This window comes from Triticum aestivum, chromosome 7D (assembly GCF_018294505.1).
Source record: "Triticum aestivum cultivar Chinese Spring chromosome 7D, IWGSC CS RefSeq v2.1, whole genome shotgun sequence".
In the NCBI taxonomy this organism is placed as follows: Eukaryota; Viridiplantae; Streptophyta; class Magnoliopsida; order Poales; family Poaceae; genus Triticum; species Triticum aestivum.
This window is the reverse complement of record NC_057814.1, coordinates 453,083,505-453,099,875: the sequence shown is the minus strand read 5'-3', so window position 1 is coordinate 453,099,875 and position 16,371 is coordinate 453,083,505. Positions and strand designations below refer to the sequence as shown.

At 47.4% G+C, this 16,371-nt stretch overlaps 1 protein-coding gene across 1 annotated transcript; it reads right to left on the bottom strand.

Moving 5' to 3' along the window:
- Positions 1-9,035: 9,035 nt before the first annotated feature.
- Positions 9,036-14,742, bottom strand: LOC123165014 (serine-threonine kinase receptor-associated protein). The gene is made up of 7 exons (XM_044582643.1): positions 14,301-14,742; positions 12,522-12,657; positions 11,809-11,890; positions 11,122-11,297; positions 10,874-11,011; positions 10,652-10,791; positions 9,036-9,624 (listed from the first exon to the last, which is right to left on the bottom strand). The coding sequence occupies exons 1-7, from the start codon at positions 14,416-14,418 to the stop codon at positions 9,380-9,382; spliced, it is 1,035 nt and encodes a 344-aa protein (XP_044438578.1). The 5' UTR covers positions 14,419-14,742; the 3' UTR covers positions 9,036-9,379.
- Positions 14,743-16,371: the final 1,629 nt, after the last annotated feature.

Sequence of the window (16,371 nt, the reverse complement as noted above, 5' to 3'; positions counted from 1 at the left end):
TGGCGATGACTAGGTCATCTATATATGAGTATATTGACTTAGGAGTCCAATGAGAACATTTGATCATAGGTCACTCATCGTTTAAGCACAAGTGGGGTTACCACTTTTACATAAAGCATTGTTGTGTTCACACCATTAGAGTTGCTTTACCTCAATTGATTAGAGTAAAGCTCCCCCTAGATGTGATATCCCCCCTAAGAGGGATGAACTAACCTTGGGTTTTGTCGATGATGACTTCATGTAGGTGTTGAAGATGTAGATGCTCAATGTTGATGTAGATCATTCGGAGCAATCCTTTGGAGTGAGTTGCACTTTCAATACCTACACGGGTTAGTCCCACAAGGAACAAGCAAGGATATCCATAGACATAGAGTGATGTATACACAATATGTTGTCCATGAAAGCATTAGGTTACCTTGTCCCTTGTCTTACCAACAAGAGGGTTTGTGACTCCTTGAACTAGTGCAAGATATGGAAGTTGTTTGCACTTGTCCTCGCCAAAATGATAAGAGTGAAGTATGTTGGCGGAGTCACCCTCAAGAACTCTCTAGTTCTTCTTCTTCGGGATCCACACCATCTTGATGGGAATCCTTGGAGTTGTCGTACTTGATGAAGTAGAACTTGATGTAGTCTTGGGAACCCACTTGACCAAGGCCTTAGGTGCTTCTTCAAATGCATCAATTTCCTCTTGAAGCTTGTCCTTGCCTTTTTGCTTGTGGTCTTGTGGTGGAAGATCATCTTGAGCTTGTGTCCCTTTGAAAGAAGTAGGATCATACTTCTCTTGTTGAGGAACAAACTTCGTCTTGGGGTATTGATCTTCTTCCCACTCAACTCCATTGGCATTGAACTTTCGTTCAAAACCAACACCTTGATTCTTCCGGTGTCTTCCTTGCTTGCGTACAATTTCCTCAAATTGCTTACTTCCGGCAAGGCTCTTGTAAACACCTTTCTCTATAATTCCCTTCAATAAGCTATTTTCTTGCTCAAGTGTAACTTGGCTAAGAGAATCATTAGTGGAATCAAGAGAACTACTAGAAGCAACAACATTGGATTTAGCATGATTGTTGTTACTACTAGATGAAGAATCTTTCTTGCTCTTGTTGCTAGATTTAACTTGTGGCATGTAAGTAGACAAGAGTAAACGCTTGGCAATGTAAGAAGAACTTTTCTTGCGAAGATCATCATTGATTGCCTTTAAAAACTCATGTTCTTGCTCAAGGTTGAGCTTTTCAAAGCGTAGCTTATCATGAGTCTTTAAAAGTTCTCGATGATCTTCCAAGGTAGTTTCATGAGCTAACTTAAGAGTGTTTAGTTCTTTAGTTAGACGCTCAATCTCCTTCTTATCATCGTCATTCGTTTTATCTTGATTAGCATGATTAATTGACGTTTCATCATAGTTTTCATCACTAGAGTTGTCAACAAGTAAATCATCATCACCTAGCAAATCATCTTCATCACTATTGAAATCAACATACTCGGGGTGTGTTACCTTTGGACCTTTAGCCATGAAGCATCTTCCAATTCCTTCATTTGGTGAGTCAAATATGTCGTAGGAGTTGGTTGTCACAAGTGCTAGTCCGGCAACACCTTCATCTTGAGTATATTCGGAGTCGGAGTGATAACTTCTTTCGGAGTGATGGTCGGAGTCGGAACCGGATACCCATTCACCAACATGAGCTTGATGTCTTCTTTTTGTGTAGCTCCTTGATGACTTGTCCTTCCTTTCCGAATCCTTGCTTCTCCGAGAGGGTCTTCGTTCATAACGATCATCTCTACTCCTTCTTTCTCTTGGTGGTGATTCTTCTCTTCTACTTCTTCTTTTGGGAGAATCTTCTCTTCTTTTGTAGGGAGCCGTACACTCATTGGAGTAGTGTCCGGGTCTTCCACAATTGTAGCAATTACGCTCACGACTAGAAGATCTTTTGTCATTGTAGGACCTTGACTTGGAACTTCTTTCCTTGCTTCTACTCTTGTAGAACTTGTTGAAGTTCTTCACCATTAGACTCAATTCTTCATTGAAGGTTTGCTTCTCACTTGATGATGTGGGAGCATCACACGAGGCTTTGTAAGCACCACTTGACTTGTTGTGAAGCTCTTCCTTATCCTTGAGTGACATCTCATGAGCAACAATTCTTCCAATGACTTCCGTTGGCTTGAGATCTTTGTAGTTGGGCATCATTTGGATCAATGTGCACACGGTATCATATTTTCCATCCAAGGCTCTTAGGATCTTCTTGATGATGAATCTATCGGTCATCTCTTCACTTCCTAAGCCGGCAATCTCATTTGTGATGAGAGCAAGCCTAGAGTACATTTCAGCGACACCTTCACCATCCTTCATTTTGAACTTGTCAAGTTGACTTTGAAGCACATCCAATTTGGATTCCTTGACGGAGTCGGTACCTTCGTGCATATCAATCAAAGTATCCCAAATTTCCTTTGCATTCTCAAGACGGCTGATTTTGTTGAATTCTTCGGGGCACAATCCATTGAAGAGAATATCACAAGCTTGAGCATTGTATTGTAGCATCTTCAACTCTTCCGCGGTAGCTTCACGGTTTGGTTCTCTCCCATCAAAGAATTCACCTTGCAAGCCAATACACACAATAGCCCAAACGGCGGGGTTATGTCCAAGAATATGCATTTTCATCTTATGCTTCCAACTAGCAAAATTTGTACCATCAAAGTAAGGACCTCTACGGTGGTAATTTCCCTCGCTAGACGCCATACTCTCCTAGGTTGTGAAACCAAGGCTATGACCACCAAAAGCTATGGAAATCAAAGCAAATGGAGACCAAAGCTCTGATACCACTTGTAGGATCGAAAGTATGTCTAGAGGGGGGTGATTAGACTACTTGACCAAATAAAAATCTAGCCTTTTCCCAATTTTAGTTCTTGGCAGATTTTAGCAACTTAGCACAAGTCAAGCAATCAACCTACACATGCAATTCTAAGAGTATAGCAGCGGAATGTAAAACAATTGCATATGAAGGTAAAGGGAGGAGTTTGAGGGAGCAAACGCAATGTTGACACGGAGATTTTTTATCCGTGGTTCCGATAGGTGGTGCTATCGTACATCCACGTTGATGGAGACTTCAACCCACGAAGGGTAACGGTTGCGCGAGTCCACGGAGGGCTCCACCCACGAAGGGTCCACGAAGAAGCAACCTTGTCTATCCCACCATGGCCGTCGCCCACGAAGGACTTGCCTCACTAGGGTAGATCTTCACGAAGTAGGCGATCTCCTTGCCCTTACAAACTCCTTGGTTCAACTCCACAATCTTGACGGAGGCTCCCAAGTGACACCTAGCCAATCTAGGAGACACCACTCTCCAAGAAGTAACAAATGGTGTGTTGATGATGAACTCCTTGCTCTTGTGCTTCAAATGATAGTCTCCCCAACACTCAACTCTCTCTCACAGGATTTGGATTTGGTGGAAAGAAGATTTGAGTGGAAAGCAACTTGGGAAGGCTAGAGATCAAGATTTATGTGGTTGGAATGGGATATCTTGACCTCAACACAAGTGTAGGTGGTTCTCTCTCAGAAAATATGTGTTGGAAGTGTAGGCACGTTCTGATGGCTCTCTCCACGAATGAAGAGTGGGTGGAGGGGTATATATAGCCTCCACACAAAATCTAACCGTTACACACAAATCACCAAACTCGGTGGGACCGATTCAGAGAACTCGGTCAGACCGATTTGGTTCATAATGTGACCGTTAGGCATTTCGGTGGGACCGACATGTCAACTCGGTGGGACCGATTTCATTAGGGTTAGGGCATAACGTAATCTCGGTGAGACCGATTACACAAACTCGGTGAGACCAATTTTGGTAATAGACAAACAGAGAGTTGGTCAGGCAAACTCGGTGGGACCGATTCGCTCATCTCGGTTGGACCGAAGCGTTACGAAAAGGAAACAGAGTGTTTGCATTGCAATCTCGGTGGGACCGATCGCTCATCTCGGTTTGACCGAAACGTTACGAAGGGAAACAGAGAGATTACAATCCCATCTCGGTGAGACCGAGGTCCCTATCGGTGAGACCGAAAAGACTAGGGTTTTTGGCAGTGGCTATGTCAACTGAACTCGGTGGCTCTGGATATGAAATTTCGGTGGGGCCGAGTTGGACTTTTTGGTTTGGGACATATGTGGATGTGAGAAAGTAGTGGAGGGTTTTGGAGCATATCACTAAGCATTTTGAGCAAGAACCTCATTAAGCAACACCTCATCCCTTCTTAATAGTATTGGCTTTTCCTATAGACTCAATGTGATCTTGGATCACTAAAATAGAAAATGTAGAGTCTTGTGCTTTGAGCTTGAGCCAATCTTTTGTCCTTAGCATTTTGAAGGGTCCACTTTCTAATCCATGCCATGCCAAACATTGAGCTTTCCTGAAATATTTATCTTGAAATAGTATTAGCTCAATGAGCTATATGTTGTTAGGAATTACCAAAACCACCCAGGGATAGTTGCACTTTCAATCATTAAGAACCTTGTTTCGGTTCGTTCTCTTACACGTGAAAATCCTGTCACCGTTGAATTTGACATGTTTGGCTTTTCTGTTAAGGATGCACGTACCCGGATGGTGCTCCACCGATGTGACAGCCCCGACGAGCTCTACCTGGTCCACTCATCCACCTCCTCCGTCGTTGCACCCATGGCGCTTTCCGCCGGAGTGGACCTTTGGCATGCTCGTCTCGGTCATCCCAACACTGCCACCCTTCGTCATATTCTTCAGAGTTTTTCATTCACGTGTAATAGGATCGACAATCACACTTGTCATGCTTGTCGTCTCGGCAAACATGTTCGTCTTCCTTTTAGCACTTCCTCGCATGTTGCATCATACCCGTTTGAGTTAATTCATAGTGATGTTTGGACCTCTCCTATTGCAAGTAACACAGGCTATTTTTATTATCTTGTCATACTTGATGATTTTTCGCACTATGTGTGGACCTTCCCGTTGCGGCGAAAGTCGGATGCTGTTGCCACCCTCACCGCTTTCTACTCCTATGTCTCCACGCAGTTTGGACGTCCCATCCATGCGTTGCAAACAGACAACGGGAAGGAGTTTGATAATCTTGCGATCCGCAACCTTCTCGCAGCACACAACACGATTTTTCGTCTCACTTGCCCGTACACTTCAAAACAGAATGGCCGCGCTGAGCGCGTGCTTCGCACTCTTAATGACTGCGTCCGCACCCTCCTTTTTCACGCCAACGTGCCACCACGTTTTTTGGCCCGACGCGCTTGCCACCGCTTCACTACTCATCAACATTCGTCCCTGTCGCACTCACGGGAATTTTGCACCTCATCACCTTTTGTTCGGCACGCCACCCTCCTATGCTGAGCTTCGCATCTTCGGTTGCCTGTGCTACCCTAGCATCGCTTCCAGTACTCCTCATAAGCTCGCACCTCGGTTCGTGGCCTGCATCTTTCTCGGCTATCCCCCCAACACCAAAGGCTACCGCTGCTATGATCCTATCTCACATCGGGTGATCACTTCCTGACACGTTTACTTTGATGAGATGGTTTTTCCGTTTCAGCAGGTACCTTCGGATGTTGCTGCTTTGCCCGCTCCTGGTGACGGCCGCCCGCGTGCTTCTCTTGGGCCGCCTCCCGGCTTTGAGGGTGCCCCCTGCGCCACGGGTCGAGTTTCTCCCCAGCTGGCTGCCTCAGGGACCGCACCCCTCCCCCCCCCCCCCGGCGCCCGCGACGCCCTTGGCGTCCCCGGCCCCGACCACGCCGTCGGCATCCCCGGCGGCCGCGCCGCCGTCGGCCTCCCCGGTGGCCGTGACGCCTCATGCGTCCCCCGCGCCCCTCTCGGCGTCCCCCGCGGCCTCGGCGGTGGCGGGCTCTTCTTCGTCATCGCCCGCCGCTGCCCCGGACTCGTTGCCCCGCCCGATGACTCGCTCTAGGGCTGGCACTCTCCACCCGAGCACGCGGTACACCAGCGATGAGTACCTTCTCGCCGCTTCCGTCTCTGCGCCGTCCCCTCTCCCATCGTCAGCTCGAGCCGCCCTCCGGGATCCTCATTGGCTCGCTGCGATGTAGGAAGAGTTCGACGCTCTCCAGCAGAACCGCACCTGGCAGCTTGTCCCTCGGCCGCCTCGTGCCAAGATCATCACGGGCAAGTGGTCTTTCGGCACAAGACTCGTCTGGATGGCACTCTCGAGCGCTACAAAGCTCGCTAGGTGGTTCGGGGCTTTCGGCAACGTGCGGGCGTGGACTTCACCGACACCTTTGCCCCGGTTGTTAAACCGGGCACGATCCGCACCGTGCTTCAGCTAGCCGTCTCCCGAGCTTTTCCTGTGCATCAGTTGGACGTTTCCAATGTCTTCTTGCACGGCCACCTCGCTGAGCAGGTGTTCTGTGAGCAGCCCACTGGCTTCGTCGACGCCACGCATGCAGACCATGTGTGCTTGCTCTCCCGTTCCTTTTATGGTTTGAAGCAGGCGCCTCGGGCCTGGTACCAGCGCATCGCTGCATTCCTGCAGACGCTCGGGTTTACATTCACTCGCTCCGATGCGTCCCTCTTCGTGTACCATCACGGAGCTGACACGGCCTACTTGCTGCTATATGTCGACGACATCATACTGACGGCATCCACTGCCACGCTCCTTCAGCGGCTCACTGCTCGTCTTCGCGATGAGTTTGCCCTCAAGGACTTGGGGGCCCTGCACTACTTCCTTGGCATCGAGGTGGTTCGACGGCCAGATGGGTTCTTCCTGCACCAGCAGCGATATGCTCATGAGCTTCTTGACCGCGTCGGCGTGCTTAACTGCAAGCCCGCTCCCACGCCCGTCGACACCAAGGCCAAGGTTTCTGCTCTGGAGGGTTCTCCCGCATCCGATGCGGCATTCTATCGTTCTATTGTGGGCGCTCTGCAGTACTTGACTCTGACGCGCCCCGATCTGCAGTATGTTGTTCAGCAGGTCTGTCTTCACATGCATGCTCCGCGTGACTCTCACTGGACCCTGGTGAAGCGTATCCTCCGTTACATACGTGGCACCCCGTCCATGGGACTTACACTGACGGCCTCTGCCTCCACCGACCTCGTCGCCTACTCTGATGCGGACTGGGCTGGCTGCCCGGATACACGGCGCTCCACCTCGGGGTACTGTGTTTACCTTGGGCCGTCCTTGATCTCTTGGTCCTCCAAGAGACAGCCTACCGTCTCCCGCTCGAGTGCCGAGGCAGAGTATCGAGCAGTGGCTAACGCCGTTGCTGAATGCTCTTGGCTTCGTCAGCTGCTTCAAGAGTTGCTTTGTGACGTTCACAAGGCCACGCTCGTCTACTGCGACAACGTCTCTGCCGTGTACCTCTCCGCCAACCCGGTCCATCTCGTCGAACGAAGCACATTGAGCTCGACATACACTTCGTTCGTGAGCAGGTGGCTCTTGGGCGCATCCGGATCCTCCACGTTCCGACGGCACAACAGTTTGCCGATGTCATGACGAAAGGACTGCCTACTTCTGTTTTCGAGGAGTTCAGGTCCAGTCTTTGCGTCTCGGCGACGCTTCGACTGCGGGGGGTGTTGAACATATGGTTTGTGCATGTATATTGTATACCTCGGCCCACCTCCTAGTCATTGTATAGTTGAGGTTGAGGCCCACTTTATACTCTATATATACGTGCGCTATGCACCGATCAATACATCGTGTAGCATTGCCAAAACTCAGTTTCCAACATGCCTCAAATCAAAAATAAATTGGTAGCGACCGGCCTCCATATAAGAGCAGAGCTAGGGCCGTTCCTTCCTTCCATGATCGACGAGAGCTCCCGCTTCTACAGCATCAAAACACGCACGGAGCCTGCGGCGAGATGAGGAGCTGACATTTCCCGCGCAGTCGCGTAGCTCTTCTAGTAGAGAGAGAGAGAGAGAGAGAGAGAGAGAGAGAGAGAGAGAGAGAGAGAGAGAGAGAGAGAGAGAGAGAGAGAGAGAGAGAGAGAGAGAGAGAGAGAGAGAGAGAGAGAGAGAGAGAGAGAGAGAGCTTGCTTTTGGCCATGGATCGTGCTCTGCTCCCCGGTCCGGCGTGGTGATCGGCCAGGCGCCCGTAAAGCGTGCGTGCGTGTCGAATCGACTGTGCGGTGGTGGTACAGTAGTAAATTTTGCACATGCATGCATTCACGCAGATGCGGCCAGGGCAAGTGTGCGCTGCCGCTGCGGCGGCCAGAGCCAGAGCCAGAGCCGCGGGACTCTGCACGCTGCGGTGGCGGAGGGGAGGGGAGGACCGATCCAAGGACGCCGCGAGTAATTGCGGGACGTAAATGGCGACGCAGAGGCCTTACGATATCCCTGTGGAACCACGTGAGGCAGATCCAGGCAGAGGTGCTCCACTGTTGCTGTTGGCTTGGCACAACATACGGGACGAACGACACCAGGCTGTCGATGCCGGCGCCATAAACTCGCCACGGGTTCGTTCATGCCTTCGTGAGAGAGGCTGTGCTACTCCTGTAGTACTACTCGGAGTAGCTCTTGGCATGCGCTCGCTCGTGTATTTCGCTCGGAAGGAAAGGATGTTGGTTCAGAGATTTCATTTCGTTTGAACTGGGAGGCCAACTTGGTAACTCTCACATTACCTTGTAGAGTGTGGCTCTGGGCAAGCAATCCCCACATGAATGTATTGGCTTTTCAGGGTGTAGTCGACTGAGATTTAACAAGTCTCGGTCAAGCGACATAACATGGAAGAGAGAAAAAGAAAGAAAGAAAGAAAATGTGAAAAACAAACTTTGGCACAGGCCGGAAAATAAGAAATGCCGTTGGTCTGAGAAGGCAAGTGTGTCTTCCTATCGGGGACTGAAACGACCACAAGCACGATTTCCTATGGGCCACGCTGCTCGACTCTGATGCCATGGTGAGACGTCGTGCGGGTTGAAACGATCACATGGCGAAACATGTGGAGCAATTCCTAATTCCAGACGTATGAGCAAAAGACGTCAAGAAAAGGTCACCTGGAACGCCCGGATACCTTGTGCGCAAATAGTGACAAACAACAGCCTTCGTCGTCGTCGTCGTAATCATAGAAGAGATCGATGGGCAAAAACAGTGTTAACACGATTGACATTTGTATGGCAACTGCTATCGGCGATACATAAGTTTTAACTTTCTGCGAACAAACTAGCTGCTTTCTCCTTGGTTTATTCTGACTCTTTAGATGCTACCTTGACAGTCTACTTGAAGACTAAAGAGTGCCCCATACAGAAATCCACCGTCCCGCTCACGGCAGACGAGTCCGTCCACCCGCACTTGGTCGGCAAAGAAGCTTCGACATGACGGACTCGAGGGCGACACCGTGAGACCAGAGCCGGCTGTGACGGACGGCACCCCCCAACAAGGCTTAACCACTGCCAGGTTCGGTGACGATGTGATCCTCCCTCCTACGCCTCGGTCTGCCCCTCCTTGGTGATGTGGAAACCTTCGATTTTACGGGCGACCTCGTTTGCCGCGGCCACCGCGGCAGCCTTTGGTTTGCCATTGGCGGTGGGTGCCTCGGCGTCATCGGCATTTGCAGGGTTCAGTGGCCAGATCCGAATGGTGCCGTCTTCTGACCCTGATGCGTATGACTCGCCAACAGGCGCAAACCGGACGCAGTGGACGGGGCCGTGATGACCTTTGTTGCAGGCTGCAAAACACAAGATAAATCCCGGCCCAAATGTCAGGATACCATATGGCAGTCACTTATTTCGATATGTAATGTGAAATTACAGACCACAAATACTGAAATTACAGACTATACAAATACTGAAATTACAGACCATAGCTTAACAAGCATGCAGAATACACAAATACTGAAGGCGAGGTCAAGACAAATCAAGCTTTGACTTTGCGGCTGGATTTCAGCTTTGCAGTATATAAACAGCGCTCGAGACTAGTAACAAATTCTCAAGTCATGTCAACGGAATCAGATATCAAAACATCAATATTAACAATAAGGGAACACAGCCTGATTTCCAGTTAATGCAATTTTCTGAATAAAATTCACATGAATTTTTTATTTGAATCTAATTTTCAAATATCAGGATCAAATATGCCGCGGCCAAAAAAAGAACACTCAATGGCCAGACAGCACAATTCTACAGTCAGTGGGGTAAGTACTTTGTTATTTATATAACAAAATCGATAGACTGCTACTTATAATCCGACTTTCAGGGCATCTCACTCATTGTGGGTAGAAATCCAATGGCTATCATTCAGTGTTATATTTTCAACTGCTTTCCTACTGCAGCATTGGGATTTGAACCCAGTACCACTATCATATAATTCAGTATTCTATTTTCACCCACATGCCTTATGTGCAAATAGGAAAAATAACTGCAAAAATAGGATTTGTACCCAGTAGGCCAGTACCACTCTCACATATCCAGTAATCCCTACCCTCGGGCTAGAGTTATATCTATAGGAAATAACTGGTTTATTCTCTCTGTGAATTTCAAATTAAACCATTTTTTTATTGGTTCCCTCGGTAACCAGGGATCACCAAGAAAACATTCTGGGGATTTTTTTTCCTCCGCCTGGTCAGGATACAAACAAGAATTCTAAAACTCTACAACTCACAATAGTGAAAGCTTAATATGTTATCTAATGTTCTTGTTTAAGGAACACATACAGTCTTGCAGGAATCAAATTATTAAATATGATAACAGACTTACCTATTTCTTCACCAGTGAAGAAATCATATACATGAACCCACATATCTTCCCCTCCAGTGATGAACTTACTCCCAGACTTTGGTTCAAGTGAAGCTGACTCCACAGTGCATGACATATCATAGCTTTTAACAAGCCCAAAACTGCAGAATTACCAAAAAAAATGTTTAAGAAACCGAAAAATGCAAGTGATGCAGAACAAAGATCGTACAGGAGAGAACTTACTGATTCGCATCCCAAAATTTAACACTTGAGCCATCAGCTGTAGTGATGAACCTGCCGTCCTGGCTTACTTCTGCACTCGTGACAGGTGCCTTGGTTTCAAGAGTTTGGACAATTTTTCCACTTCTCACATCCCATAACCTGTGTGATACAGTAATTTATCAAGGGAAACAAGTATAATAAGCTTGCATAGAGAAGCAGCATGTGTTTTCATACTAGCTTCAAATTTTAAAGATATTTTTCATACAAACCTCACTCCACCCATATCAGAGCAGGAACTTAGAATAGATTGGTCACTGTGAAGCCAAGCAACAGTTCGTACAGATCCAGGTGTTTTGTCAAGTTCTCTTGGAGCTGCATCTGGACGATTCATATCATATATACGCAAAATCTTCTCCACACCTCCAGTGAGCAACATGTGTGTATCCTGCAGTTGCATCGGCGGTTTGATTAGGTTTAGAACCGTTTATGGAGGATAGTTCTAACTGACTACTAAAGCATACAGAGCACCTAAACTATCATAGAATGATTTCACATTATTCAATGAGATGCGCTCATGGATGTAAAAACAGGGCTAATATACTTGTTGAATAGTTCATATTTTGTGGCAGGTTGCAAGAAGTAGCACTGGCAGGTCTCGGGTTCAGGAAGTCTGGAGGGACCAAAAACGACAAAGGAGAAGAATAGGATGCATATCATCTTAAGGGGGAGAAGAAAGACAGAATAACCGGCAATCTTGGTATACAGATGTTAGAAGAGAGGGGAGAACTAAGGACATGCTTGGCTTGGAGACAAAACTTGGCTTGCCAATGTTTGGGCAAAGCCAAAAAATTGACAACAAGATTTGTTTTGCCAATCTCTAAAAAAGTTGCCGATTTTTACAAATATTGATGGCTAGACGATTTTTGGTAGCAAACCTATGTGTCAACAAGCATTACCTCAGAAAAGGCACATGCGCGGACTATATGCTTGTGCTCAAACGAATGTAGCTCATTTCCTGTTAGTGCATCCCATATTTTGCTGCAAAAAATAGTCAATATATGTCTGTCAAAAGAGTAGATTATACTCAGGATTTAGTACATAAACATTTCTGAGCATTAACATTGAAGAACTGCAATCCTTTTTGCAGAAAAATGCTTGTTATTTCTTTACAGAGTATGAGCAGACTTAGAACTATAGAATAAAGTGATGATGTATACAATTATGCAGATGAACATAACATTGTTGCCTTCTGGCTCTGCCTAATTTTTATATTCAATCATGGATGCATTAAAGTTATGGTTCACCAGCCGAGCAACCATCAGTAGACAGAACCAGCAAAATAAACCGATCATTTGCAGTTAAGTAAATGTCACAGCATAGGGAAATCCAAATCTTATTGGCCCACTATGCACAACTTCACAACTGAAAGTTTAACTGTTTAACTAGTTGTCTAGTTTGTAACAAGTACTATGCTGATAAAATTAATCACACTTTAGCATGTCTGCTGAAGATATGCAAGAACACGAATATACATATTACATAGATCTTCTGCAGGTAAGTATCACCTGATACTTTGATATAGTAGTGCACTAGGCGGGCAAACTCGGATTTCTCAAAGAAAAATAATTGAAATGAACATCAATGAAATTTTGCAGGAGAAATGTCATACGCTGAGAAGTCCGCAGAACCGGAGGCAGCACGGAGAGCATTTGTGTCGAGACAAGAGCTCCAAACTGCACCTTTATGACCTTCAAAGGTCCCAATCCAATCTCCAGTATCACCATTACGAAGCATCGGATTTGAGTCTGCAGACCAGAATATGAGATATTAGTGTTGGGGCGATAATCAGCAATCTAACAAGGCAGGGACGATTTTCAATGCATTTAAAAGTGAAGTACTCTTGACAGGTAGCAGTTATCATGTGCCAGTATTTGCACCCTTTTCTGGTACTAGTACCCTGTTCTCTAGTACTGGCGAGTAATATAATATAGCACCATCCATACTAACAACATAAGGGCACCACTTTGATTTAAAACTGCCCTGAAATCTTATCTTGCTGGCCCTACACTGACCCAATCCAATGGCCTCGATCAAAAGTTGTTCCAGGCATACAACAATCACATGAAAATATTAATTATTGAACTGGATTTGAGCGCAACAATAGAACAACAGAATCAAGTTAGCGTGTTAGCTATGTAAACAATCGTAATTAATGAATGCACAACACCAAACAGAACATGTGTTTCCCTAGTTATTCAAATTTAGATATGACATCCGTGTGCAGACAGACTAGCATAATGCGAACTTAGCATTATAATGCTTGCAACAAAAAAGAGTGCATCATAAGAATTAAAGCCGTTGCTGAGGCCAATTCACTGGCAAATATTAATACTTGTTACAAAGAATTATGTCATGGAGGTAAATCTAGAAAATATGCTCCAACTGCACTCTAATAAACAGGGATGTCATCTAGTGGACAAGCAATGTTATTAAAAGTTTACTACAGCTAGTGAAGAATACATATTAGTTGTATCCTGCTTGAAACCACAGATATGGATAGAAAAATATTTTTAACAGTGTCCAGCAGTTATCATTTGTTTACATCCCTAGAACTGACAGCTCAGTGGTGATGAAAACATGAAAAGGAAAAAAAGGCAAGTTTGACGTATTACTCATCTAACGGCTTCCATCTAAGCAGACATAAAAGCAACTACTTCCTGCAAATATCCAAGCAATCCAGTAACGGTCCAACTCCATTCGACATTATAAACATCAATGAAGTAGATAGCCACACGAGCATGGAAAAGTTTGTTAGTCAAACAGTAAAAATAAACGAAAGCTGGTTGAAAAGGCTGGATTATCCACTGGCATACTGCCAAACGCAGACTAAGAGAATCTTGCCTCAATTCCACTTGTCTAGTGCACTATATATGGCAAAAATAGCTTGGAAGGTGAAACCCGTGCCGAAAAGTGAAAACTTTCCTAGCTTGGACAGACTTCACTTAACTAAGGCATGTGACAAAGTTTGGCTTCCAACCATGGCGCAATAACTTCTAAATCCTTTAAATCTATCCAGTACAGCGCAAACTTGACTAGATTATGAAATCACAGAATATCAGCGTATCCCATGACCTGGATACCCGATTCTATCCATAGAAGTGTGTGAAACAACGTGGGAGCCACAACAATCATAGCACAAACAGCAAGTGGGCAATATCCGTCCATCAGATACCGAATTCACCCGTACAACGCTAAAGAGCACAAGCTTAAACCCATTCCACGCGCGCGTGCCATAATCCACAATCTCGAGAATCATACAGCTGCCGTCCGCATCACAGCGACAGCTTCGGATCCGAACGAATCGCGGCCGCAGACCCACAGCCCCCAAAAATAACGAGGGGGGCGAGGCGACCAGCCGCAGCCGAGAGGAGCGGAGCGGATCGCTTACCCTTGCTGGCGCTGATGAGGAAGTAGCCGTCGGGCGTGACGGGGCTGTAGAACAGGTCGACCACCGGCCGCGAGTGGCCGTGGCACACCTTGGACACCGCCACCTTCTTCTTCTCCATTTCTCCTGGCTCCCCTTCCGTTCGCCTCCCCGGGCAGCCTGGCTCGTGTACTCCGGCGGCGGTGGCCTGAAATGCGGCGCCCTCCTCCCCGAGGCCCTAACCCTAGCCCCGATCGGAAAAAAAAATACCAGGGAGAATCGAGGGTAAAAAATCGCTCGGCGAGGCGCGGGATCGGCTGATCCGGATCCCTGGAGTTTGATCTGTACAGGAGTTTTATTGGATAGAGGCGGCAATGGGGTGCGGGAGGGAGCCGAGGGTGAGGCTGTGTGGCTCGCCTCGGGGGTGGGGGGACTGGGCGAAGGAGCGGGGAAGGGGAGTGGGGGGCAGGAAGGCGACGGTCCCGGCTTAGATGAATCTCCCTCGGACTCTCGGGGCTCCTGCTGGCCGTTGGATCGTGGTCTGACGGTGCTGCTCTCGTTGGTTAGATATATATTGGACATGTTTAGAGGACATGCTTGTGCATCTTTGGTGTGGCAATTGAGAAACCTATATGGTCATCAAACTTATAACATTTAGAGCAACTCCAACGCGCCGATTCATTTCGTCCGCGCGTTTTCGTTTGGATAGCCGCGAACGGAAAAATCGATCCAACACGCCGACCCAAACGAACGCGCGTCTGTTTTTCGTCCGCCTACCGACTCATTCCCGGCCCAATTTTGAGTCTGATTTGCGTCGGGGCGGACAAGAAGCGGACATGTGCGACGTGCGCCTACTCCTCCCCCTCGCCCGCTAGTCGGTGGCACATTGGCCATCGTCTCCCACCCCTCGACAGCAAACCCTCGTCTGCACCCCGGTCCCACCCCCGTCGCCGCCGCCGCCCATTTTCGGTGCCTCTGCCAACAGCCGGAGCCGACACACCTTCCCCCAACGCCGCCACCTCCCACGTCCCCGGCACCACCACCTCGCCGCCGGGGCACCGAAGCTTCCTACCCCACCCCACAACGTCGTCGCGTTGGAGTTGCTCTTAGGGACACGTGCACGAAGACTTTCTGGCTGTCATCGGCAAGGTCACTCGCTAGAAGAGCGGCGACAAAGGCTTGTTATGACGGCAGTAGTGGTTGTCCGGTGGTTTTGGAATCTCGATATAATTTTTTATTATGTTTGAGATGCTCCGTACTTTCGGTGAACTATAACCGATCATTTTTTATTATCGTATGTCTGCTTTTCATTCTATTGTTAAAAATTGTGGTTTCTTTGATGTTGATTTTAGTGGCCCCGCTTACACTTTGTGACGCCCGGATAATTAAGCTACAGTGAACCTTTGCTAATGATGCCACGTCACCTCGATTATAGTTGCTAATCTCGAGTTAGTTCGAACCCGATTCAAATTCAAATTCAAAATCAGGCAAACAATAAAAGTTTTCAAATATTAAAACTAAAATGATCGGAGTGAACCAAATACTGCATAGGTAATTGTGGTGAAGAAGCAACATTTTTATAAAGTGTTTAAATGCTCTAATATAGATAAAATAGTATCAAACTTAATTATTTAAATGCCTTTATTAATTAATAAAATATCAAACTAAATTATTTGGGGACTAAATTGAAATACTAAATTAGATGCCAAGTATATATTTTACAAAAACTAAAACAATAGGAAACAAACATACAACAGAATAAAAGAAAATAAAATAAAACAAAACGGAAATAATAAAAAACAAGCAACCCCCCCTCCCCGCTTGGCCGTGGCCCAGCAGGCCATCGGGCCAACCAGGCCGGCCCATCCATGCCCCACACCACTCCCCATAACCCCCCGGGCAAACCCTAGCCCGACCCGCACTACCCCACTCCTCCCCCCACATCGCCCACTCCCTCCTCGATCTGGATCGAGATCGGGGGCTCGACCCCGACGCCGCTCGATGCTGCCCGCTGTCGCCTCTCATCACCCTGCCGCCCTCGTTGCCGGCGGCCCGGTCACTGCCCCATCCTCGTCGTCCTCCTCGCCGGACTGCA

What these genes read in the sequence shown, in the direction of transcription:
- LOC123165014 (XM_044582643.1), bottom strand. Translation starts at nt 14,418, where the DNA reads ATGGAGAAGAAGAAGGTGGCGGTGTCCAAGGTGTGCCACGGCCACTCG. An exon ending in GCGCATGTGCCTTTTCTGAG is followed by an intron (nt 11,298 to 11,808) that starts GTAATGCTTGTT and finishes ATGCAACTGCAG; the next exon opens with GATACACACATGTTGCTCAC. An exon ending in AAATTTTGGGATGCGAATCA is followed by an intron (nt 10,792 to 10,873) that starts GTAAGTTCTCTC and finishes GTAATTCTGCAG; the next exon opens with TTTTGGGCTTGTTAAAAGCT.